The sequence below is a fragment of the Phacochoerus africanus genome, chromosome 2, assembly GCF_016906955.1.
Source record: "Phacochoerus africanus isolate WHEZ1 chromosome 2, ROS_Pafr_v1, whole genome shotgun sequence".
Lineage (NCBI taxonomy): Eukaryota > Metazoa > Chordata > Mammalia > Artiodactyla > Suidae > Phacochoerus > Phacochoerus africanus.
Genome location: NC_062545.1, coordinates 137,633,696 through 137,659,359, shown reverse-complemented (window position 1 = coordinate 137,659,359; position 25,664 = coordinate 137,633,696). Strand labels below are relative to the sequence as shown.

The window sequence follows — 25,664 nt, the reverse complement described above, 5'->3', positions numbered from 1 at the left end:
TAGAATTATGCTATACTTTGCATGAATCCATGTAGGTTTAACAGTTTAGTTTTGTTTTGTTTTTTGTCCTTTTTAGGGCTGCACCCATGGCATATGGAGGTTCCCAGGCTAGGGGTCTAATTGGAACTGTGCCTGACAGCCTACGCCACAGCCACAGCAATGCAGGATCCGAGCCCCATCTGCAACCTACACCACAGCTCACGGCAACACTGGATCCTTAACCCAGTGAGCGAGGCCAGGGATTGAACCCGCAACCTCATGGTTCCTAGTTGGATTTGTTTCTGCTGTGCCATGATGGGAACTCCAAGTTAAACAGTTTTTTAAACAGAGTAGGTGCTCACAGGAATTTGTTGAAGAGAAAAATAAAAGCATAAAATAAAATTGATGTTATAATTTTTTTCAAGACATTTGATAAGATTTCCTAAATAAAGCAAAATAAAATGTAACAGCGCAGAATGGACTATGAAATTATGATGTATTGAAAAGTTAAAACTTCTATGAATATAAAATATTCTAATTATAGAAAATATATAATTGTTCCAAGGATTATTTAAACAAAAACCGAAATTAAGTACCAAGTGATAGTAGGGTTCATTAGTAAAATTAGGCTAAATTTCTTTGAAATTTGTCTCTGTATAAAAGCAATGGCTTTTCCAATAAGTAATTTGAAATATTATTTCTCATAAAGCTGTTTGAAAAATCTAGAACAACTACACAAGGAAGAAAGAGCTTCTGAATTGTTAAAAGTCTTGATTCTTCTGTTAAAAGTTATGCATTTTAATAGGATCTTTTGGCTGATTTATGCAAAGCTTTGTATTTTTCATTTTCTCAAGCCTGTCGTGGTAGTGATGTATGGTATATTTTAGCATCAAGTTTGCCATAAGCAATAACTCAGAGCCCCAAAGAAATTTTAATATATTTCCCCATTTTTAACCTGGAGCTTTCCATTATTCAGTTATTTTGTTTGGGATCCCATGTTAAGTTGATATAATTTTTACATTGAAATAAACAATTTAAGATTTTAACTTAAAGGTAAAATTTAAGCAGATTAATTATTTAATACAAAAATTTCAGGGTCATTGTAAACAATGTGAAAATCTTAGTGATAACTTAAATTTTACACTAACAACCTCTTCTAAAGGTTGTATTTTATATTCTAGTTTGGAGCATTTTTCTCTAAGAAGATGAAAGAAAAATAAAAAAGAAAGTGACTCTTGTTAATTGGTATACAACATCAAATGGAAGCACGTTTATAAAATTCTGTAAGAAGGAAAAAATGAAGTATGAAAATAATAATTAGTTTACTTCAAAAATTCTTAGTACAGAACTAGTAGCTGTTACAGGGGGTATGAAGATGACAAAGGAATCTTTAAGAAATTTACAACCTTGTAAAAATAGTAAGTTAAGTCCTTAACTATAACACAAGCTGCCTAAGTTAATCATCACAAGAAAGGAAGAAACAAAGTGTTAGTACGGTTCATCTGGTGTGGCTAGGTGTATAAGAGTATTTGAATTCGATCTGGCCTCATAAGCAGTATGTAAACAGAGAAAGAAAGGGAGGAATAAAGTAAGACAGATAAGAAAGAATAAGCAAAGGCAAGGGAAGAGAGAAGCAAGAAAGAGAACAAGAGAGAACAAAGGTATATGTGGGGGAGTCCAGGGAGCAAGACCAAAAAAGGATGTTATGGCAACATGTCATATGGCCCTCAATTCATGTATCCATCTTATTTATTGAGAGAACAGTGTAGCACCATTTGTGCAGAGAAACAACAACTAGAAGAAAGAAAACCTAATAAGGCAGGTGAGTAGAATATGGAGAGAATAAAGCAAGGAGTTCACTTAAGGAAGTTATACCTGGTCCAAGAGTTTGGGCAAGATATAAGTTTAACTAGAGAGATGGGCACAGAGATGGAATAATATACAAGACATTAAAACTAGCTTGTAAAGGACTAGTTAACCAACTGAATGTTCCTGGTAATGGAGAGACAACTGTGAGAAATGATTCATTTTTCCTGTGCCTGAGTTTCTAGCGGGAAAACAGACATGTTATATAACAAAAACAAGGAAAAAGTGTACTTGGATAGGAAAATGAGCTCAAAGTTTTTACATAATGAGTTTGATACAGATTGGCTATCACGTCCAGCATCCAATCAGAAAATAAGGATCTGGAGTTAAGGAGAAAAAAAAAATTAGTAGAAAGACCAGAAAGTGTCTTGAGAATTATCTACACAGAGGTAAAAAGTAGACATGTGGGAAAAGACAAAAATCTTAGAGAGGGAAAATATTGAACAAAGAATAAAATGCAGCAATAAAGGCAAACTGAGGTATATATACATGTTGAAGGTCATAAGCAAAGAAGATACTGAAGGAGACAGAAGAAATCTTGAGAAAGGAGAAGAAAAAATCAGAATAATACAATGACATATACACACTATAAGAAAAATTTTCAAGGAGATGGTGGCCATTATCAGAGAAAATGATTAATGATTATGAAGACTGAGAAAAGACCAATAGCAATTTGTCAAAGTAATTGAGGTCAAGCTAGATTGAAGATGTGTAATAAAGTTAATGGAAACTAAGGGATTTTAGGGAACAGATACAGATTTTCAGAGTGGTATTCAAGGCATACATTCGAAGCCTCACTATTATTTGGGGTAGAGTGTTAATTTGTTAATAGGAGTTTGAAATGACAATATAATTTTAATAAAATATGTGGAAGAATATCTGTCATTTTTTGGCCTCTAGCATTTATTCATCTTTCTTTTGTTTTTTTTCTCCCTAGAATCCCCTTTTCTACTACCTGGGTAGGTTCAGGAGTAAAGCTGGTGACTTGGTTAATGCTTTACCCAAGCCATCGAGATGTAACAGGATTTCTGCGAAAGGAACTCTTACTATTTCCCTCTGGATTCAAACTAAGAATGCCACCCCATAGCCTTATTTGTAGAAAAGAAAAGAAAAGAAAAACGTCCTTAAGGAGGTCCCATTTAATAAATTAAGTTAAAATGATGAGGATAAAAAGGATGTCTAAATATATACAAATATACCTATACACATAAAACTCTGATGAAAGAAATCAAAGAACCAAATAGAGAGATATTCTATGATAGGAATAGGAAGGATAGGAAGTTTCAATATTGTTGAGATGTCAGTTCTTTCCAACTTGATCTATAGATTCAATGTGATCCCACTGAAAATCTTAGCAAGTTACTTTGCAGATGATAAAAAACAGATTCAAATGTTTATATGGAAAGGTAAAAGAACAGAATAGCAGCACAGTATTGAATGACAAGAACAAATTTGGAATCTGACATTATCTGACTTTAAGACATACTATAAAGTTACAGTAATTAAGACATTGTGGTGCTGGCAAAGGAATAGACAAATAGATCAATGGAACAGAATACAGAACCCAGAAATAGGTCTACATAAATATAGTCAACTGATCTTTGACAAAGGGAGTAAGGCAATATAATGGAGAAAAGATAGTCTTTTTAACAAATAGTGCTAGAACCACTAGATATCCACACATAAAAAAATGAATCCTGACACAGGCCACATACCCCTTTACAAAAACTAACTCAAATTGAATTACAGACCCAAATGTAAAAAGGCAAAATGATAAAATTCCTAGAAGGTAAAATAGGAGAAAATCTTGATGACCTTGAGTTTAGTGATGACTTTTAGATACAATACCAAAGGTATGATCCAAGAAAAAAATAAGTTGGATTTCATTAAAATTAAAAACTTCTGCTCTGTGAAAGGCACTACCAAGAGAATGAATAGACAAGCCATAAACTGGATGAAAATATTTGCAGAAGACATAGCTGATAAAGAACTATTTCCAAAATATAGAGAAAACACTTAAAACTCAATATTAAAAAAACAGAGTTTGAATAAAAAAATCGGCAGACATCTGAACAGATCTCTCACCAAATATGAAATAGAGATGGCAAATAAATATATGAAAAGATGTTCCACACCATATGTCATCAGAGAAATGCAAATTAAAAACAGCAGTGATATACCTTTACACACCTTATTAGAATGATGAATGCCCAAAACACTGATAACACCAAAAGCTGGCAAGGATGTGGAGCAATAGGAATCTTCATTCACTGTTGGTGGGAATGCAAAATGGCACAGCCATTTGGAAGACAGTTTGGTGGTTTCTTGTAAACTTAAACGTACTCTTATCATATAATCCAGCAATCATACTCTTTGGAATTTATCCAAAAGAGCTGAAAACGCCACACAAAAACGTGCACATGGATGTATTACAGAAGCTTTATTCACAATTGCTAAAATTTAGATGCAACCAAGATTTCCTTTAGTATGTGAATGGATAAATAATGTTATATTCAGATAATGGAATATTATTAAGCACTTAAAAATGCGTGTAAAGGCATGCAGGAATGTTAAATGGATATTACTAAGTGAAAGAAGCCAATTTAAAAATGACAACATACTGAATTATTCTAACTATATAACCTTCTGGAAAAGGAAAAAACATGGAGATAATAAAAAGATCAGTGATTTTCAGGGGCTGGATGGAGTAATAAACATGGAAAGGTGGAGCATGGAAAATATGGGGGTAGTGAAAATATTTTGCATGATACCATAATGATGGATACATGTCATGCATAGAATGTACAAAACCAAGAGTGAACGGTAATATAAACTATGAACTCTGGGTGATTATGATCTGCAATGTAGGTAATTACAATTGTAACAAATGTTCCCCTTTGGCAAGGCATATTGATAATGAGGGACACCACACATGTGTGGGGGCGAGGAGTATTTGGCAAATTTCTGTACCCACCCTCCAATTTTTCTGTGAACCTAAAACTAAAAAAATAAAGTCTTAATTTGAAAAAAAAAAGAAATATGCTATCAAACCATGAAAAGATATGAAAGAACCTAAATGTATATTAGTAACTTAAAGAAGGCAACCCGAAAAGGCAACATACTGAATAAGTCCCACTTCATGACATTCTGGAAAAGGCAAAACATGAGAGATTGCCAGAGGTTAAGAGAAAAAGGAAGGATGAGTAGGAAGAGGATGGAGGGTTTTTAGAGCAGTGAAGCTATTCTGTATGATACTCAAATGGTGGATACAAGTCATTATATGTTTGTCCAAACCCACAGCATGTACACCACCAAGAGTAAATTGTCACATAACTACGGACTTTGGGTGATAATGGCATGTCAGTAAAAATTCATTAACTGTAACAAATATTCTGTTGTGGTATGGGATGTTGATAGTGGCGGTGGGGGCGGGGAGGGGGGGAATTGTGCATGTGTAGGAACTCTCTGTATCTTCTGCTGAGTGTTTCTGTGAACTGAAAAATTAGTCTAAAGTCAGCATAGGTAATACTGAAAAGTTGCATTTTCAGTCAGTTATAAAATAACCAGTAAGAGTTAATGGTATTTTTCCTGACTGTCCAACGATGTTGAAACAATGAATATATTCAAAATAAAAATGGTGACACAGTAGAATAAACCTGATTGGCTAAATATAGTGATTTCTTTTCATCCTCATTTTCAAATGCCTCTGCAACATATTATTGGCTGAGATGAGAGCAGCAGAAAAGAGAAAAATAAACTGGTGTGATGAAAGCAAAGAAATATTACAGAAATAAGTACTGTAGATGAAGTAAAAGGGGAAAAAAAGGAACAGATCACAGAGATCATGGATAGGATGCATTAACCAATTAATCAATGGCTCTTCTGATAAAGATACATATTTATAAGAATGAAAAAGTAATGAGAAAAAGTGGAACATGATAATTGAGAACTGTTACGTAATTTTTAAAATATAGAAATAGCTTAGTAAACAAAGTTCAACAATACTTTTCAAGATTTATGTATATAATTAGATGTTCTGCAGTTGTCAGGTACTGGGGACACCTAAAAAAAAAAAAAAGGAAAAGCACCATATTTACTTAATGTCAGTGAGTTATGCACCTTAAAGAAGTAATAACATTGCTTTCTGAAAGAGGGCAAATGGACGGTGAAAATCAATGAAATACCAAAGCAGTGAATAATGAGCTATTTAGGTAGAGTTGAACATATAATGGCCAATGTATCTAAATCAGAATTTGGTGGTTTTGATTTTTCTGTGTGTGCACATGACAGCAGAAGTAGCAGGGACGTAGAAGTAAGAGGCTCCTTTCAGTGGGTCTGAAAGATGTCTGGATAATATAGCTTCATTCTCTTGAGGGTTACCAGCTTTTTGGTAAAAGGTCATCAATAGTCATCTTCCAGCCCAATTCAATGATCTATTTCAATCCTATCTATCTTAATTTTTTCTGGATAAATGACATTAAATATTATTTTCTACCTTTGGAAACCCACTGTGAGATTTCTGGGGCTCCCATTTGTTTTCTTCCTTAGCCAATCCTCAATTCTCTTGATGCTTTTGTTTTTGTTTTGTTTTTTTGCCTTTTCTTGAGCCGCTCCTGCGGCATATGAAGGTTCCTAGACTAGGGGTCTAATCGGAGCTGTAGCTGTCAGTCTATGCCAGAGCCACAGCAATGCGGGATCCGAGCCGCGTCTGCGACCCACATCACAGCTCACGGCAACGCCGGATTGTTAACCCACTGAGCAAGGGCAGGGATCGAACCCGCAACCTCATGGTTCCTAGTCGGATTCGTTAACCACTGCGCCATGACAGGAACTCCTCTCTTGATTCTTAATATTTTCTATTGTGCACATAACTATGAGAGTGCTTCATGTCTCTGTGAGAGAACACCAAAGATGCAGAAGACTTCTTCCAATCCTTTACATCTCAAGGAGCAGACTTTTAATCAAAGGGTCTAATCCAGACTTTAACTATTTTGCAAAACATTTTAAAATTGACATTCCACTGTATCTTGACAGTCAATGTATTTAAAGGAAATTCTTTATTACACTTTTGCTTTACTTTCCATCTTTTATTTGTATATCTGTTTCCTTGTATATTTCTGGATAAGCTTTTATTTCTCCTTTTCTCCGCCTTTCAAACTTTGCATAATAAAATTTACAGTTTCTCCTCAAACCTTTCCTCTAATGCTAATGCCCAATAACCTAATTCTTAATTTACTAGATGATTTAATATTTGATATACACTGTCCTGTATTTTCCTCAATTAATGTATATATCATTCCCTTTTCAAATAAATGATCAACCTCAGAAATACTGAGGCTACTTCCACAGTATGCAAAAGTTCCTGGGACAGGGATCAAACTCATGCCATAGCAGGGACCTGAGCCACAGCAGTGACAGTGGTGGATATTTAACCCAATGAGTTACCAGGAAACACCTGTAATTTCTTTTATATCATATAGAGCTCTTAAAACTATAAACATTTGCAAAATTCTTAGTAATTAGCTGAGAATCTGAAAAAAAAAATCACTACTGATAAAATTTTTTACCCTTTCATCTGTTATAGAACTACATATACAGAGACAATGCACATATCTCAACTTTCTCTTTAAATCACTGTCAATCTCAAATTTACTTGCCTTGTCCTCCAAATGCAATTCTAAAAAGCGTAGGTAAGCCACAGGTGCGAATGCATCAGCTGAATGTATGACTACTTCTGATGAATCCCTGAAATAGAAAAATTTATCATACATTTATCTACTATGCAAGATGTTTCGTGGCAAATTACTCCTTCTAGTGACTACAGGAGACCAAAAATCCTCATTTTTGAATTTATTTCTACTAGTATACTACTGTATACATATTTACTACATAATTAGTGATTAACATCTATTTTTAATAACCCAGTATTTAATTGGGAGAAGGACTGAGGATACAAAACTTTCAGGAACAAGTAAAGAAGCTTTTCATCTTTATCAGGACACATAGTTCAACTTTCAGGTTCACTCAAAGCTCTGAATGATTTTAAAACCTGAAACTTCTACTCAATTTCGTTTTCACAAATTTGGTTGGTATGGGCTAACCATTAAACAATAAGTGCTTTATCTTCATTATCCTTTTCATTTTTAAGAGGTAATTCATTCAGGGTTTCACACAAAATCTCAATTATCCTTCACAAAAGCACTACTTGTGATGGTTTTAAGCTCTAGATGAACTCTTCACACTGCAATATCATTGCTATTAAAATTGATTGTCTGACATGGTAATTACCATATTCAGGTGAAATAGTAAGAACTGCTTGTGGCACCATATGGATATATGTAAAATAGCTCAACTTTTATCAAAGATACCCTGTAAAGCACATATGAATAACTAAAATTATGTGTGACGTTCTAATAACTAATTATCTTTTATTGTTGTTTATTAAGAAAGCAAGAGTGTTTTTGCATTTTAACTGAAATTCTAAAAGCAGAAATTCCTCATATGTCTTTAATGCCTCAGGAACTAGTTCCAATGTTTATATTAATACACTGTTAGCATTCTAACCATTGCAGTACAGCAAAATAAATTCTTATTTGACTTTTTGCCACTAATGTAAAATATTTTTGAATCATTTTTTTTTGTAATACAAAGTTATTTAGTGGCAATAGAAGAAATCTCAAAATACTTGGATCTGACTATTAAATTTTCATGGGTAAAATCTGTTTACTTTCCAGTTGAAAGATCAGAGATAGAGAAGTTTGATGATAAAAAATATTAACTATTCATGAACCTTTAGTATCAAATATGCAGCTTGTTAGTGCTTTTAAAAAATAACATTTAAAAGGGCTTCTATGACATTTAAAGAAAAGTAACACATTATAATAGAAATAGAATCATTGAAGAGACAGGATCATGAAAGAAAGTAATAACCTGCCTTCATAGACTACATAAGCCAAAAGATGCCTCCAGGTATAATGAGTAAGAGGGAGGGAAAGAGAAAGTAAAGAGGAGATCCTCTTGCTTTCTACCACCTGCCTCTCTGCTCTGTTAGCCCTAGTCTAGGCATCTTGTCTATTTACTTCAGAGTTGTCTGTTTTGGCCCTATCTTAGCTCATTAATTGATTCAGTTTCTAATTCCTATGTACAATCTCATTCTTACATTAAATTCCAATCTCTCTGTTGCCAATCCCAGCTTTGGAAACTGACCTTGAGCCTTCATTATGCCTAATCTAGGCAGCTTGGTCCTGATATCCTTGACCATGGGTACACCAAACCTAGACTTAACCTGAGCCCATGATATATCAGTAGAAAGGAAGGGTGTTTCAGGCCCTCCCTTCTCGTGCCAGTTATCCGCACTAACAGAAGGTTGACAGTGAATAGCTCGGTTAATTGATAAAATTACTGCATTCTAAATCAAGACTGTTTTCCAGAGAAAAAGTATAATATCCTGAGCACTAAATGAAGAGGAGTATGATTTTTATGGATTCTATTAATCTGTAATTTCTAATTGACTAACATCATTTCATTCACTTATACAAAGCCAGAGCCAACTGGGAGACTAGGTATAAAATGAACAGCTTTTAGCTTCAAATAGAATGATGCCACTATTGCTTGTCTTTTCTTTCATAAACTATCACCTGAAACTCAATTTTCCAGGGTTTCTGGTTTCTGTCTGTTTCATGGATTTCTCTGAAACCTAGAGCAGGACCTGCTGGAATACTCTCAGAGCAACCCAGAAAATTAAGAACAAATGTACCATAGCAAAAATGCTTTCCAGTTGGCCCTCCTCCTCTTTCCCCTATTAATAAAGTAATCAGTGTGGTCTGTACCTCTTATATAACTGAGGTTTCTCTGCAGTCAAATCTGGATCCCACGTTCCCTTTCATTGCTGTGTTAGGCTTACCCCTAGTACAACGTCAAAAGGGTAGCTAGTTAAGTCTGGTCTGAGTCTGAGTCTCTCTTCCCTAGTTCTAGGTTGCCAAGGTATGAGGTCAGGTCACTTCAAAAAACCGCTATTTTCTCTTGAGATTCAGTCATGGTCTTGGTTCCTACTCCCCTCTAAAAGACAACTGCACAGATACTCCCTGTGGATTCACACTTATCCTTACAGATATCTCTGTCATTTCTGTGAATCCTTGCCTGATATCCTCAGACAGTGCTAGTTTTCTGATTTATGTGCTTTGGTAATGCATTTATACCCCTTTCATAGCATCCACTATATTATAGTGTTTATTATATAGGGCTTAATAATAATTATATTATATATATTATAATTATATATTATATATATTATAATTATTGTACTATAACATATAGGGTTTGTGTGCTTGTCTTCCTTCTTAGAGAGGGACCAAGTTTTGTTTATCTTTGTCTGCCCATCCCTCCACACTCCACCCCTGGCTCAGTACAGAGTACACTGCCTTGTATTCATTCATTTGTTGAAAAAACAAATAACTGTACAGTTTAAGTTTGTTAAGTTACGCTTATATACTAACTATTGATACTATCACAAACCCACACTGATTTTTCAATTACCTATTTTCACACAAATATATACATTCTCATACATGCATACATGTATATGTATACATGAACATATGCATACATATATACCCCAATAACACCATACAGCATCTCAAGAATAATAAAAATGAAAATAAAAATTAAGACTTGTATAGATTTAAATACAAGGAAAATAGTTCATAAATTTTAATAAATTCTAAGTGATAGAGAAAAGATATGAGAAGGCAGTACTTGATTCACCCTTACTGCAAAATGCCACATTATGATGCTCTGGGCTTCGTTATGTCTTGAAATTCAGGTAGGAAATAGAAGTAAGCGGGGAAAATGAATGCATAGTGTTTTAATCATAGAATTTAGTTCTTCCTTTCATCCCTCCTTCCTTCCCATTGTTCACCCCTCCTTCCTTCCTATTGTCACTGCCACATGTGACAACTCTGTAGCAGTAATATATTAATACTGAAAATTCAAATGAAAATATGAGATGGAATCAAATAATGACATTACAAATGTGTTCATTAACAGAGAGAAGAAAATTATCACTTTCAGTAATACAACATTGGGATTTTAGTTCTTACTTTTTTCCTCAAAATATTGGCCATGTGAGTGGTTCTTACTTATGACATACATATACATACAGACTTCAAAGTAAGAAGTGAAAAGAAAGTAGGATTTTTATTTGAGGACATACAATTTAAAGTCTAGGCTGTAATTTTTTTATTAAAGCTCCTCAGGGAAAAAAATCCTCATTTTCTGATCTAAAAATTTGTATCTAAAAGTGACTAGACACATTATTAATTGATGAGAAACTGAACTGTAAAATATTCTAGTCAGATATTTTAAAAATTATTTCCAGAAAAAGAATATTATACCAATCTCTCCTACAAGATTTTTAAAATATTAATTGGAATTTGGCACAAAATGTTATCACATAATAAACTTCTAGAACCATCCTAATTTGTCTAAATTATTTCTTATATAAAACATATTTAATGTGTTTTTGAAAAAAATCCCTAATTATAATCAAATCATTTATATGCAAAAGTTAATTTTTTCTCCTCTTAGTCTCTTTCTTATCAAAACATTTTTGAATCAGACATTTAAAAGGGAACTCCTTAATAATTAGTTGTGTGCCTATTGTGGAAGACTGCTACTATATCAAATATAATCAGAGAAATTATTAAACTTGTCCTCAAAATAAGTTCTACCTTACAGGATCCAGTATGGTTTTTGTTTTTGTTTTTTTTTTTTTGGAATGCAGAAGTTCCCAGGCCAGGAATGGAACCTGCACCACAATAGTGACCCAAGCCATAGCAGTGACAACGCCAGATCCTTTTCCACTGAGCCACTGGGGAACTCCTAGGGTCCAATATGATTAATAGTCAATTGTTAGCGAGTGGTTACAGGGTCTAAACTTATCTTTTAAGTGTATTACATGAAAAAGTATCTCTAAATAAAATACTTCAATTTACATATAGTTTTAGAATGTGCCATGCATTTCATTCATATCACCACATTTAGTGCTTATCGGATAGGCATGATAAGGACATTTTCTATTTTAAAGAGGTAGAAAGATCTTGTATATAGTATTGACATTCTTTTTATATTCAACTAGGAGATGTTCCAACCTATAAGCTCTAATTATAACCTAAAAAAGGAACACATAAAAGTGAAATAGGATATGTAAAAGTAAACAATAAATGAAAAATTAATTCAACGATATTTAACAATCCTTTATTAGCACCTACTGTGTTCCCCGGGAGTTCAGGTATGAGAGCAAGCACTTGAGGTGATAACAACCAAAGCCTTTAAAAAGGGAATGATTTAGCAAAGTGGGGAGAAATAGGAAGACATCAAGAGAAAAGAATTCAAACAAGAAAGTTGTGCAGCTGAGGCAAGGTAGAGCCTATGAAGAAAAAAGCAAAGAATATGCTTAAGCATTAGAATTAGATTCATGATTAGCTGATAGATGAATTAAGAAAGAAAAATGCATCTATTAACCCCAAGCTCAAAAATAACTGTATTGAGGAAATAATGATTAAAAAAAAAATAAGAAAGAAAAGTGCTTCCATGTCTATTCTCAAGGTATGCAAGTACAGTATTGCTGATTTGCTGCTCCATTCTTTTTTTTTTTTTCTTTTTAGGGGTGCATCTATAGCATATGGAAGTTCCCAGGCTAGGGATCTAATCGGATCTGCAGCTGCCAGCCTATGCCACCTGTGATCTATGCTGCAGCTTGTGGAAACACTGGATTCTTAACCCACTGAGCAAGGACAGGGATTGAACCTGCCTCCTCATGGTTACCAGTAGGGTTCTTAACATGCTGAGACACAATGAGAACCCTGCCTCTCCATTCCTTTTTATTTTTTTAATAGTTGATTTACAATGTTCTGTCAATTTCTTTTCTTTCTTTCTTTCTTTTTTTTTTTTGTCTTTTCTAGGACCATACCCACGGCATATGGAGGTTCCCAGGCTAGGGGTCTAATTGGAGCTGTAGCCGCCAGCCTGCACCACAGCCACAGCAATGCCAGAGCCAAGCCACATCTGTGACCTACACCACAGCTCACGGCAACACCGGAACCTTAACACACTGAGCGAGGCCAGGGATCGAACCTTCAACCTCTTGGTTCCTAGTCGGATTTGCTAACCACTGAGCCACGATGGGAGCTCCATGTTCTGTCAATTTCTGTTGTAGAGCAAAGTGTCCCATTCACACACACACACACACACACACTTTTTCTCACATTATCCTCTATCATGTTCCATCACAAATAACTAGATATAGTTCCCTGTGCTATACAGAAGGATCTCATTGCTTACCCACTTCAAATGCAACAGTATGTATCTACTAACCCCAAACTCCCAGTCCACTCTCTCCCCCTTTCCCTTGGCAAGCACAAGTCTGTTCTCCATGTCCATGAGTTTGTTTCTTTTCTGTATGTAGGTTCATTTGTCCATATATTAGATTCCAGATATGTGATATAATATGATATTTATCTTTCTCTTTCTGACTTACTCCATTTAGTATGAGAGTCTCTAGTTCATCCATGTTGCTGCAAATGGCATTATTTTGTTCTCTTTTATGGCTGGGGGGTATTCCATTGTGTATATATGTACTACATCTTCTTAATCCTTTCATTTGTCAATGGACATTTAGGTTGTTTCCATGTCTTGGCTATTGTCAATAGTGCTGCAATGAATATACGGGTGCATATGTCTTTTTCAAGGAAAGCTCTGCCTGGATATATGCCCAGGAGTGGGAATGTTGGGTCATACGGTTTTCTATATTTAGTTTTCTAAGGTACCACCATACTGTTTTCCATTGTGGTTGTACTAATCTACATTCCTACCAACTGTAGAAGGGTTCTCTTTTCTTCACACCCTCTCCAGCATTTGTTATTTGTAAACTTACTAATGATGGCCATTCTGACTGCTGTGAAATGGTATCTCATTGTAGTTTTGAGTTGCATTTCTCTAATAATTAGTGATGTTGAGCATTTATTTATATGCCTGTTGGCCATCTGTATATCTTCTTTGGAGAAATTTCTACTCAGGTCTTCTGCTCCATTTTTCTTTTTTTTTCTTTGCTGTTGAATTGTGTAAATTGTATATTTTGGAGATTAAGCCCTCACCAGATGCATCAGTCACACCATTTGAAACTATTTTTTCCCATTCCATAGGCTTGTTTGTTTGTTTTTGTTTTTGTTTTTTGGATGGTTTCCTTTGCTGTGCAAAATCTTGTCAGTTTGATTAGGTCCCACTGGTTTATTTTTGGTTTTATTTCTATTGCTTTGGGAGACTGACCTAAGAAAATATTTGTAAGGTTGATGTCAGTGAAAGTTTTGCCTATGTTCTCTTCTAGGAGTCTGATGGTGTCTTATGTTTAAGTCTTTAAGCCATTTTGAGTTTATTTTTGTGCGTGATGTGATGATGTTTTCTAGTTTCATTGATTTACATGCAGCTGTCCAGTTTTCCCAGCACCACTCACTAAAAAGACTGTCTTTTCCCATTTTATGTTCTTGCCTTCTTTGTCAAAGATTAATTGATCATAGGTGTCTGCATTTATTTCTGGGTTCTCTATTCTGTTCCATTGGCCTGTATGTCTGTCTTGCTATCTGTACTACACTGTCTTAATTACTGCAGCTTTGTAATACTGTCTGAGGTCTGGGAGAGTTATGCTTTCTGCTTGCTTTTTTCCCTCAGGGTTGCTTTGGCAATTCTGGCTCTTTTATGGTTTCATATAAATTTTTTGGATTGTTTGTTCTAGCTCTGTGAAAAATGTCATGGGTAATTTGATTGGGATTGCACTGAATCTGTAGAGTGCTTTGGGTAGTATGGCTATTTTAACAATATTAATTCTTCCAATCCAGGAGCATGGAATATCTCTCAATTTCTTTGAATCCTTTTTATTTCCTTGATTAATGTTTTATAGTTATTAGCATATAAGTCTTTCACCTCCTTGGTCAGGTTTATTCCTAGGTATTTAATATTTTGGGGTGCAATTTTAAAAGGTATTATATTTCTATATTCCTTTTCTGTCATTGTTAGTACATACAGAAATGCACTGTATTTCTGAATGTTAATCTTGTATCCTACTACTTTGCTGAATTTGTTAATCAGTTCGAGTAGTTTTTGTGTGGATTCCTTAGGGTTTTCTATATATAGTATTATGCCATCTGCGTCCAGTGACAAATTTACCCCTTCTCTTCCAATTTGGATATCTTTTATTTCTTTTGTTTGTATGATTGCTGTGGCTAGGACTTCTAACAGTATGTTGAATAAAAGTGGTGAGAGTAGGAATCCCTGTCTTGTTCCAGATCTTAGGGGGAAGGCTTTCAGCTTTTCTCTGTTGAGTATTATATTTGCTGTGGGTTTGTCATAAATGGCTTTGAATATGTTAAGGTATGTTCTCTCTATACCCACTTTGGAAAGAGTTTTTATCATGAATGGATGTTGGTCTTTGTCAAATGCTTTTTCTGCATCTATTGAGATGATCATGTGGTTTTTGACTCTTTTGTTAATGAGGTGTATAATGTTGATTGATTTGCATATGTTGAACCATCCTTGTGAACATTGGATGAATCCCACCTGGTCGTGGTAATGATCATTTTTATATGTTGTTGGATTCTGTTAGCTAAAATTTTGTTGAGAATTTTTGCATCTATATTCATCAAAGACACTATAATTTTCTTTTTTTGGTAGTATCTTTGGTTTTGGTATTAGGGTGATGGTGGCTTCATAGAATGTCTTTGGGAGTGTTCCTTCTTCTTCAATGTTTTGGAAGTTTGAGAAGGATGAGTAAGTTCTTTGTATGTTTGGTAGAATTCATATGGTTTGGTGAAGACATCTGGTCCTGGCCTTTTGTTTGCAGGGAGTGTTTTTATTACATATTCAATTTCATTTCTGGTGATTAGTCTGTTCAGTTGATCCATTTCTTTTTGATTCTGTTTTGGTGGGCTGTATGTCTCTAGAAAAGTTGTCCATTTCTTCTGGTTGTCAAATCTGTTGGCATATAATTGTTCATAGTGTTCTCTTATGTTTTTTGTATTTCTTCAATATCTGGTGAGACTTCTCCTTTTTCATTTCTTATTTTGTTTGAGTTTTTTTCCCCTCTTCTTTGTGAGTCTGGCCAGTGGTTTGTCAATATTGTTTACTCTCTCAAAGAACCAGCTTTTGGTTTTATGGATTTTTTTTCTATTGCTTTTGAACCTATTTTATTGATTTCCTCTCTGATCTTTATGATTTTCTTCCTTCTGCTGACTTTTGTTTTTTTTTTTGTTCTTTTTCTAATTCTTTTAGATGATAGGTTAAATTGTTGATTTGAGGTTTTTCTTTTCTGAGGAAGGCCTGTATCCTTATGAACTTCTCTCTAAGCACTGCTTTTTGGCATCCCATAGATTTTGAATGGTTGTGTTTTCATTTTCATTTGTCTCAAGGTATTTTTAATTTCCCTTTTGATTTCCTTGTTGACCCATTTGTTCTTTAGTAGAATGTTATTTAGTCCTCATGTAGCCAGTTTTTTTCTCACTTCTTTTATTGTGTTTGGTCTCTGGTTTCATGCCATTGAGGTCACTGAAGAGACTTGAAATAATTTCTAAACTCTTAAATTTGTTGAGGCTAGTTTTATGCCCCAGTATGTGGTCAATACTTGAGAATTTTCCATGTGTATTTGAAAAGAATGTATATTCTGATTTTTTTTGGATGTAATGTCCTGAAAATGTCAATGAAGTCTAACTTTTCTATTGTGTCATTTAGGATCTCTGTAGCCTTATTGATTTTCTGTCTAGAGGATCTGTCCATTGATGTCTGTTAGTGCTTTTTGTATGTAGTTGGGTGCATATATACTGACTATTGTAAAGAACTCCTACAGAGCAGAGTGGCAGCTCGCAGAGTTCCAGCCACATAGTTTTCCCCAATAAATGACCACCCAGTTCAATTGCACAGCTCACTTTGGCACTGTGAGGACTCTAATACACCTTCCTGGACATCCCTCTCTTCAACAGCATGACTGAGTCCCATCACACCATTGTCCTAGTCAGGCTTAGGTTTCCTTGTCTACAAAATAATAAGGTTAAAGGTTCACTTTTCAGGTCTAAAATACCATGCTAAATGAACCTTGTTATGGAGTATAAAGCAGTACATGTCTTATAATTCTATGTTATCCATAAAGACTTCTGGGTATTCCAAAACCTCAAATTGTCAAATAAATAGGAAAAGTATTATTCTTTGGCATTTTTTCTATTATTATGCATTTCTGCCTAATTTGCTTACTTCCATATTAACAAGTAAATATACTTCAAGTCTCCCATTATACTATAATTTCACCCTAGCATGCAAGTGCTTTTCTTGAATCACCAAATAGCATTATTTCATTGAAGTAATATCAAATGTACAGTTCACTCATGAATTATTTTGTGATCACTGAAGCCAGAAGAAATAGCTCATTTAGAAACTTATTCTTGTGACTCTTATTGTCTACCATCTTGTGCCATAATTATATACAGATGTGTCTTCCCTATTACTCCTTTGGAGGCAGGAACTACATTTCAACACCAATGGTGCCCAGTAGAATGCTTCAGACATAACAGGTTCCTGATAAATATTTGCCAAATAAATTATTATTATGTTGATGATCATTCATGGAAAAGAAGTTAGAAGAAATGAAAGATGCAAGAGTGAGTGAATATTGGATATGGTAATAAAAAGGCCTTGGTCATGTTTCCCAAGATACATGTATTTTTTTTTAGAAAATTCACCTAGATTTGTCTTGACTTCTTAAAATATTCCTTCCCTCATTATTAACATGTACAAAGAAGTCACCTCTCAATGCTGAAAATACTAAAGCTGTCCATTCAATACAAGATTCTAATCTTTCATCAGATGAGGTTTCTGAAATCAAGCATAAGTCTGACAGTCTTTTCAAGAAGCTTAAGAACTTGGGAAAAGCAGATAAAGTGCTCTCTTAGCATATGAGATGGGTGACATAAATTAGAGTACAGATGAGAATGCAACAAACTGAAGAAAGTTCTTGTTTTTTTACTGCATAAATTTTAACAATTTATGGCAGAGAAACCACACTATTCACCATAAATGTAATTCATTTAAAATCAAAGTTTATATGTAAAAATAACCCCAAATAATTGAAGAGAAATGTTTAGTATTACCATTCTAAGTTGTTAAAGTCAAGAAAAAGGAAAAAAGAGGATGGAGTTAATGGAACCCACAGGCTACTGATGTGGCAGTTTATCAAATGTAGCTGTAATGAAAGATAAATAATACAGGCAATTCACACTTCATGAAAGGATAAAAGTGTCAGTGTGTAGGTACCAGTTTTACTGCAGGCCATAATCAGCAAGTAAACGAAAGTGCAATGTCTAAAAAGTTTATAGGCTTCTATGAAGGCCTCGTCTTGTCAGGTATTGATTTAGGTATTCAGACGACTTCACTGGTATTAAACAAATTGAGTATTTGTGAACTTAGAGGACATGTTCTATTTCTCCCAACAAAAGTTGCCTCCAGCTTAATGCTAAGTTGTTTCCATCACTTAAATTTAAGGAAGGGGAAGAAAATGCTGAAATGATATCTTACACAATTATTTTCTTCTTAAATAGAGGGCAATCCAAAGTGAATGTTTCATACTCTCCACCTTCTCCACAAACATGGACTCCGTACTTCTTATAAAGCTGAAAATGGGGGGGGGGGGGGAGCAATAAAGAAACAGGAATCTTAATATTAGACAGCAGAAATGCTTACTTAATTTATTTTGTCCTAAAAAATATCCATGCAAGAAACTTTAATTCCAAAATAGATTGTGAACTACAGGAAAATAATTTTATATATCTGCTTAAAATATGTGTTTAAAACCATTTGAAAAATGTTATCAGGAGTTCCCATCGTGGCGCAGTGGTTAACGAATCTGACTAGGAACCATGAGGTTGCGGGTTCGGTCCCTGCCCTTGCTCAGTGGGTTAACGATCCGGCGTTGCCGTGAGCTGTGGTGTAGGTTGCAGACGCGGCTTGGATCCTGCGTTGCTGTGGCTCTGGCGTAGGCTGGTGGCTACAGCTCCGATTCGACCCCTAGCCTGGGAACCTCCATATGCCGCGGGAGTGGCCCAAGAAATAGCTAAAAAGACAAAAAAAAAAAAAGAAAAATGTTATCATAAGGCATAGTATTTTTAATAATCCCCAAACACAAAAAGAGGTATGAGACCAACATTTTTGTAAATAAAGAGAAAATTTATTAAAAAAAAAAGATGACTATATTTTAGTTCAGAAATGATGCTATTTTTAGACTCAAAAAAAGGCTAAGGAGGAAAGATACTAAGTCATTATGTAGTAAATGAGAATACATGCAGAATATATGCAAATTGTGCTTTTCCCTGCCCTTTGAAGGAAGGGGGGTAAATGCTATGTTTAAAGCATTTCTCAGAGACACAGAGAATGTAATCCAAGGCTGTTTCTTGGGCCTGTGAACAAAAAGAAGTCATAAACATGGTTATTATGCTTTAGACTATTATTAGTAGACAAGTTCCAAGGGTATGGAGAACTAAGGAAGTCCTAGCATTGCAGACAGGCCTTAGGATGGTCTAACTCCAGGGGATAGCTTATATTGTTGTCTGAGTAAACCTGACATTAAAAAACAAATGAATGAAGGAAGATTAAAAAAAAAAAAGCTTGTGCTTAGAATTAAAGATAAGCTATATTATTTAAATGCTACTGATACTGAGAGGAAAAGAGTCATTTATTTGGTTGGCACATGGCTGGAATCACTGGTGAGGAGCATGCTCACTGGCCATGTCACAGGATCTTTCTGCTCTTATGTCAAGGTTTTATCACTATGATTCCATCTCCTTCCTTCTGAATTTCACAGCTCTCCCTGCTTTTAGCATCTCCTGGCCCAAAGGAAGAGTGAGTTTACTGATGCTCTCTGTTATTCCCATGCTCTCTGTTACTCCCATGTTACTTAGACTGTGGCCTAAGTCTTCAGTTTTACCTGCATAGTTATGCATTTATTTATTTGATTATTTTTGTGGTTGTGCTACCATTATGAATCCATTACGCTTCAACTATTGACTATGTGCCCTTGGGGACCTAAAGCATGGATCTATGAAAATTCTACTACCTCCTCTAAGGATCAGTAGTAATGAATAACCTGTAAAGTCAAACAGCAAGAAAAGTGAGGGAAAGAAAACTGAGTGGCATTTTCTGTAATGGCTTACAAGAGCAAAGTAGATAAATTTTCACCTCAGTAGGTTATGAAGTAGGGAATCGGCAAGGCAGAATTACAGCATCTGGTTCTTATGGAAGCAGACAACAGGCACAGACTACTTTACTGTGGTAAACCGAATTAAATTAATATCTGCCTTGCAATAAAAATGCAGGAATAGTAATAACAGCATGTGGATTTTGGGGTATTTCCTTGTTCTGACCAATCCCCTCTTTACTAATCTCTCTTTTCCTGGTATTCCCATTCTAGCAACTTCTACCAAGCGAACTTTTAATCTCACCTTTATGGTCAGTCTTTTTATGTTGTAATATACTTTATCAATTATTGGCTATATTTTATTAGTGTTTTGCAAAATTTCTGTAATTCACCACAAAAGAATAACTGGATTTTGTATTAAAGCTGGCATGTATGTCATTCTACTGAAGTAGTTTTATTAGTCCCTAGTAAAAATAATGTAAGCTGCTATGTTAAACCAATATATACTATCATTATACAAAGACTGCCAGGGCTAGGGAATCTAAAATTTGGATATATCCAGTGATATTTTTAGTTCACATAAAGTATTTCTATAATATTCATTCAATCAGTTCTTCAGCAAATATTTATTGAACAATGATTATTAGGCAGAGCTTGCTAGAAGAAAAAGATCCAAAAGTAAACAAGACAATGTCCTTGGCCTCTTGAAGCTGACTAAATATGCTGCACCCTGTATTTTAACACTACAGTATGATGAAACAGTGATGCTGCTTATATAAATAAAATGTGCAGTCTCTTCTCTCCTTCTATTACTGATTCACTGGCATAGACACAGATTACAAGTCAAGAAACTTAGGTAAAGTCACAATATTGTAGATCAAGTATACGTCAATAAAATAAAGGAAGAAAGAAAAAGAAAAGAAAAGAGAGAAAGAAAGAAAGAAAGAAAGAAAAAAGAAAGAAAGAAAGAAAGTTGGCTAAAGAGCTCAATGGTTTTTATAGCTGATGAACAAGAAGCAGTCTATGAATTCCTAGAATATCTTTTGCAGCCCCTCTAAACTCTATTAGCTTGAAGTTCTAGTAGACAAAAGCTTCAGAAAATTCCGCTTTTATTGGCTGACTTTAGCCAGTTCCAAGGCCCTTAGAAGTCCAGAGAGAACCTCCTCAAAAGTAAAGACTATGCCAGCCACTTTCTTTAATGAATCTTCAGCTAAGGCATAGTACCTTATTAGAAATCAATATTCTGGTAGCACAAAAGCATGGCTGTATGTATGTGATAAAAAGGGTCAGTTTATGTAAGTAGAGAATCCATATGAGCACATTCCAGACACATATCTGTGGTACAGAACATTCAGTTTACTCTTCTGGAACCTGTAGGTCAATGTTGCTCATATCTACACTATTCACAGAAAGTAGCAGTTTTATTCTAATGTGTCTTGGGTCTGTGTCTGGGATTTTCAACTCAAAATTGGCATTAATGTATGTCAACACTTAATCACTCCAAATATAATTTTTTGTAGTTCATGTTGATAAGTTTATCTATTGGTATCATTGTAATTGAAAATACTAAATAGGTAACAGTTTTTTTTTAAGGTTTAAAATTATCATTGATTCTTTCCACAGCTTAAGTATATAAAGTAGCAATCTATATTAAAAAATAAAAATTATTTTTATATTGCTTTCTGCCCACTGAGGTCTAATATCCATTAATGATTAAAACATATTTAATAGTTTCAGTTAGTATGTAAAAAGTAGAAGTAGACAGTTGTTACCATCACAAAGTATGTAAACCATGCTTTTGTGTTTTACATACAGATTGCTGAGAATGCAGTCTGGATGAACCAAACTGCAGATCAAGGTGAGCCTTTCCTAGATGAGGGAAGATCCATGGCAACTTTCCTAATGGGAGAACAGAGTAGAAGCAAACTTCCACAGATGAGAGACATCTATCAGTGTATGTAGAAAGCAGTTAAACTCTTATGGCCATCTGTGGACCTCTGTGATGGATTATTAGAGTTTTGAGGAGATCCAGGGAGTTTTACAGCCTGACACTTCTTTTTCACAGGATCTTAATCAAATGCACACAGTGGCCACATGCAGAAGGCTGGGGCCAGGGCAGAAGAAGGGGGAGTGATCCCTTTGAGAACACCTGCCCGTCAAGTCTTTTCTATTGAATTTTCACTATACCAAAGACTGTAGACAGGAGAGGGAAAACTGTGCACTTTCAGCCAAAACTTGGAAAGCCAGAGAGGAGACAGGGAAAGGCTGAGAGAAGTAAGTTCTTGAAAAGGCACACGACACTGGTGGCAGGACTTTAAAGCAGGGGGACGAGGTAGGAGGAAAAGGGAGAGAAGGATCACTAGACTTACTGAAGCATAGATCACAAGCCTAGATAAAGGAAGAGACCTTATCTTGCTCTCAAAATATTTCAGACAAGTAGCAAACTGAAACAAAATGCAACTCAAACCAGACCCAGCTCAATTTTTGGAGATTAGACTAAAGAGAATAAATATCCAAACTAGCTGTCACATAGAGAAAGGAATGTGTCTTTTATGGAGTAAATTTTATTTATTTCAGTCTCTACTGTTCTTTTTCATTCAATATCAATCATGAAATATATAAAATAGATGAAAAGTGAAAAAGTAGAAAATTTCATCTATAATCAAGAGGAAAACAAAACAGAAACAGACCCACACATTAACCAAATTTTCTTTTTCTTTTCTTTTTTCTTTTTTTGCTGCCCCTGCAGCATATGGAAGTTCCCAAGCTAGGGGTAAAATTGGAGCTGCAGCTGCTAGCCTATGTATGCCACAGCCACAGCCACAGCCACAGCCACAGGGGTTCCCAGCCAAGCTGAGACCTACACCATAGTTCAGCAACACTGGATCCCTAACTCACTGAGTGAGGCCAAGGATCAAACCTGCATTCTCATGGATACTAGTCAGGTTTGTAACCTGCTTAGCCACAGTGGGAACTCCCAACCAAATACAGAACTCAATAGACAAGGACTTTAAACATAACTGCTATAAGTACGTTAAGGATTTAGTGAAAAGCATGGACAAAATTTATGAACAGAGAGTAATTTTAGCAGAGTTGAAAAACCAGGGATACAGATCAAGGTTCATATTCTAGCTCTAATACCTTTTGGGGAAAGGACCTGAATGAACTGCTTCACTTATCTGAATTTCCATTTTCCTAGGTAATACCTAAACGTGGGGTGCAGGGAAGGGGGGGAGAGTTGTATTAAAAGAGATAATGCATACAAAGCTCTTGACCTAGTGCCTAGCACAGAAAGTATTCAACACGTACTATCTTTTCTCTATTAGATTAATTTGCCCCTCTCTTGGGCCTTCTGATCTTTTACCTACATACTCCCTTCTGTGAAAATCATGACCCCTACTATATCTACTATTTCTACTACAAATTGTTCTCTGAGTAAAATCCCTAGTAATCAACTCCTCTCCCATATATTAGCCCCTCCCAAATGCTTACTGAGTGTCTTACTTGGGAGCATTGTTGTTTTAAATTCTACATGAATAAAATAAATTTCTTGATTGTTCCTCAAAACCTTCTCTCCCTGCTCAATTCCCTATTTCTGCTTGAACTATTACAGTGTTTAACTCCTTCCTTTCCTTCTGTCACATAGGCTATATTTACAATTTTTCATTAATTCATTTATTGAATCAATATATAGCCACTCAGCACTTAATAAATACCAGATCCTATGCTATACATGAGGCATATGGCAGTGAATGAGACAAAGTACACACTCCTCTCTATTCTAACATCCTTCCTGAGCACTCTGCACTTGAACTATTACAATCAACTCGTGTATTACGTCCCCCAATTTACCCTACATGTTATTAACATACCAACTTTCCTTAACAATATATGACATGGCACTCATCTACTCAAAAACTTTTTCTATCTGACCATTGGCTATTTAATAAAAATCAAGCTCTATAAACTGACAATCAAAGACTTTGGCCATTTGGTCCCATCCATCACAAGAATACAAAGACAAAAGGTAATACAACAGGTAAAATAAAGTAACATAAAGATTCAAAAGAATCTTGACTAGCTTAAAAAAAAAAATCCCCAAGACTAAATCTTATGAGGTAAAATATAAAGTGATAAACACAAACCACAACATGTAGTATCCTTCTCTTCAACATATAGAAATCACTGCCTTTGGAACTGTCCTATGCTGCCCTGTGACATATTTCTCTTTGTGTCACTGTGTATCTCTTGAATTTAAATGTTTCCTCTGAGACATAAAGTTTCTAAATTTCTTAGACCCTCTCGTAGTTCTTTCCTAGCAGTGTATGGCACACAGTACTCAGTGACCAACTGGCTGTCTTCTACATGGTCCACACAGTCTGCGTACTCCTAGAAAAGGGTCTAACTGGCACGTACTGACATGTCTAGTTTCAGACAGAAAGAAAGCCACTCCCAAAGAGAATTATCAAGTAAAAGGGAGAATTATCAAGTTACTGGTTTCTTCTTCTATAACCTCAGAAATAGGATAAAAATTCCATATTTGGGGAACTCTAAAACAGTGAATAAAATTCACACCTGTTTTTCTTACCTCATTACCTACTGACTTGGTGATGTAACTATTTTTCTCTCTGCCTTTAACCATTTGGGGAATGTCATATAGAAAAAGATTCAGATCAGATGGCCACTGGATAAGATTAACACACCTGCTATTTCTTTTGACATCAGCCAACAGGTGCCATCTTTGAATAAATTCAAAGATACAAAGCTAGTACAATAGATAAAATAAAATTTAAAAAGGATCTTGACCAGTTGAAAATAAATATGTTGTGGTTTTCTAAACAGTTAAATTATCTTTAATAAAACAATAGAATCAGTTTCTACATATTTCATAATATAATTTTCCCCGTATAAAAGCATGTTCCTTGCTTCATATTTATCTAAATTTTACTATGTTCTCTTTTGGATAAAATTTTTAGGGAAGATGAAAATTAGTTTTCCAACTAACCATTGTTAAGCTTTTTAAAAAAACATTTTGAGGAGAGAGGATTAAGATGGCAGAATAGAAGGACTGGAGCTTAACTTCTCCTAAAAACAACAAAATTCAAAATTAAAGCCTGAGCAATCTCCACCCAAATGGACCGGAAACCTTAAAAAAGATACCCTACTCCAGAGGACAAAGAGGAGGCCACATCAAGAGGTAGGAGGGGCAATTGTGCAATATAAACAACCCCATACCTCCAGGGTAGAAGCTCCACAGGCTGAAAACTAACTGGTTTACAGAGACTCACCTACAGGAGTGAGAGTTCTGAGCCCCACATCAAACCCTCACGTGTGGGGATCTGGCACTGGGTGAAAGAGCCCCTGAAACATCTGGCATTGAAGACCAGTGGGGCTTGTGCACAGGAGCTCCATAGGACTGGGGGAAATGGAGACCCCATTCTTAAAAGGCGCACACAGACTTTCACGTGCACTGGATCCCAGGGCAGAGCGAGGTCTCCAAAGAAATCTGGGTCAAACCTGACTGCAATTCTTGGAGGACATCCTGGGAAAACAGGGGTGAATGTGGCTTGTTGTGAGGGAAGGACATTGAAAGCAA

At 35.2% G+C, this 25,664-nt stretch overlaps 1 protein-coding gene across 1 annotated transcript in view; it reads right to left on the bottom strand.

Moving 5' to 3' along the window:
- Window positions 1-4,091: 4,091 nt before the first annotated feature.
- Window positions 4,092-25,664, bottom strand: part of DPH6 (diphthamine biosynthesis 6) — a 167,008-nt gene continuing 145,435 nt past the window's right edge. The window contains exons 7-9 of the mRNA XM_047766779.1: window positions 18,454-18,548; window positions 7,503-7,590; window positions 4,092-5,907 (exon numbers count right to left, since the gene is read on the bottom strand). Coding sequence (XP_047622735.1) covers window positions 5,854-5,907; window positions 7,503-7,590; window positions 18,454-18,548 — 237 coding nt within the window. The 3' untranslated portion in view covers window positions 4,092-5,853. The remainder of the gene's footprint in view (window positions 5,908-7,502; window positions 7,591-18,453; window positions 18,549-25,664) is intronic.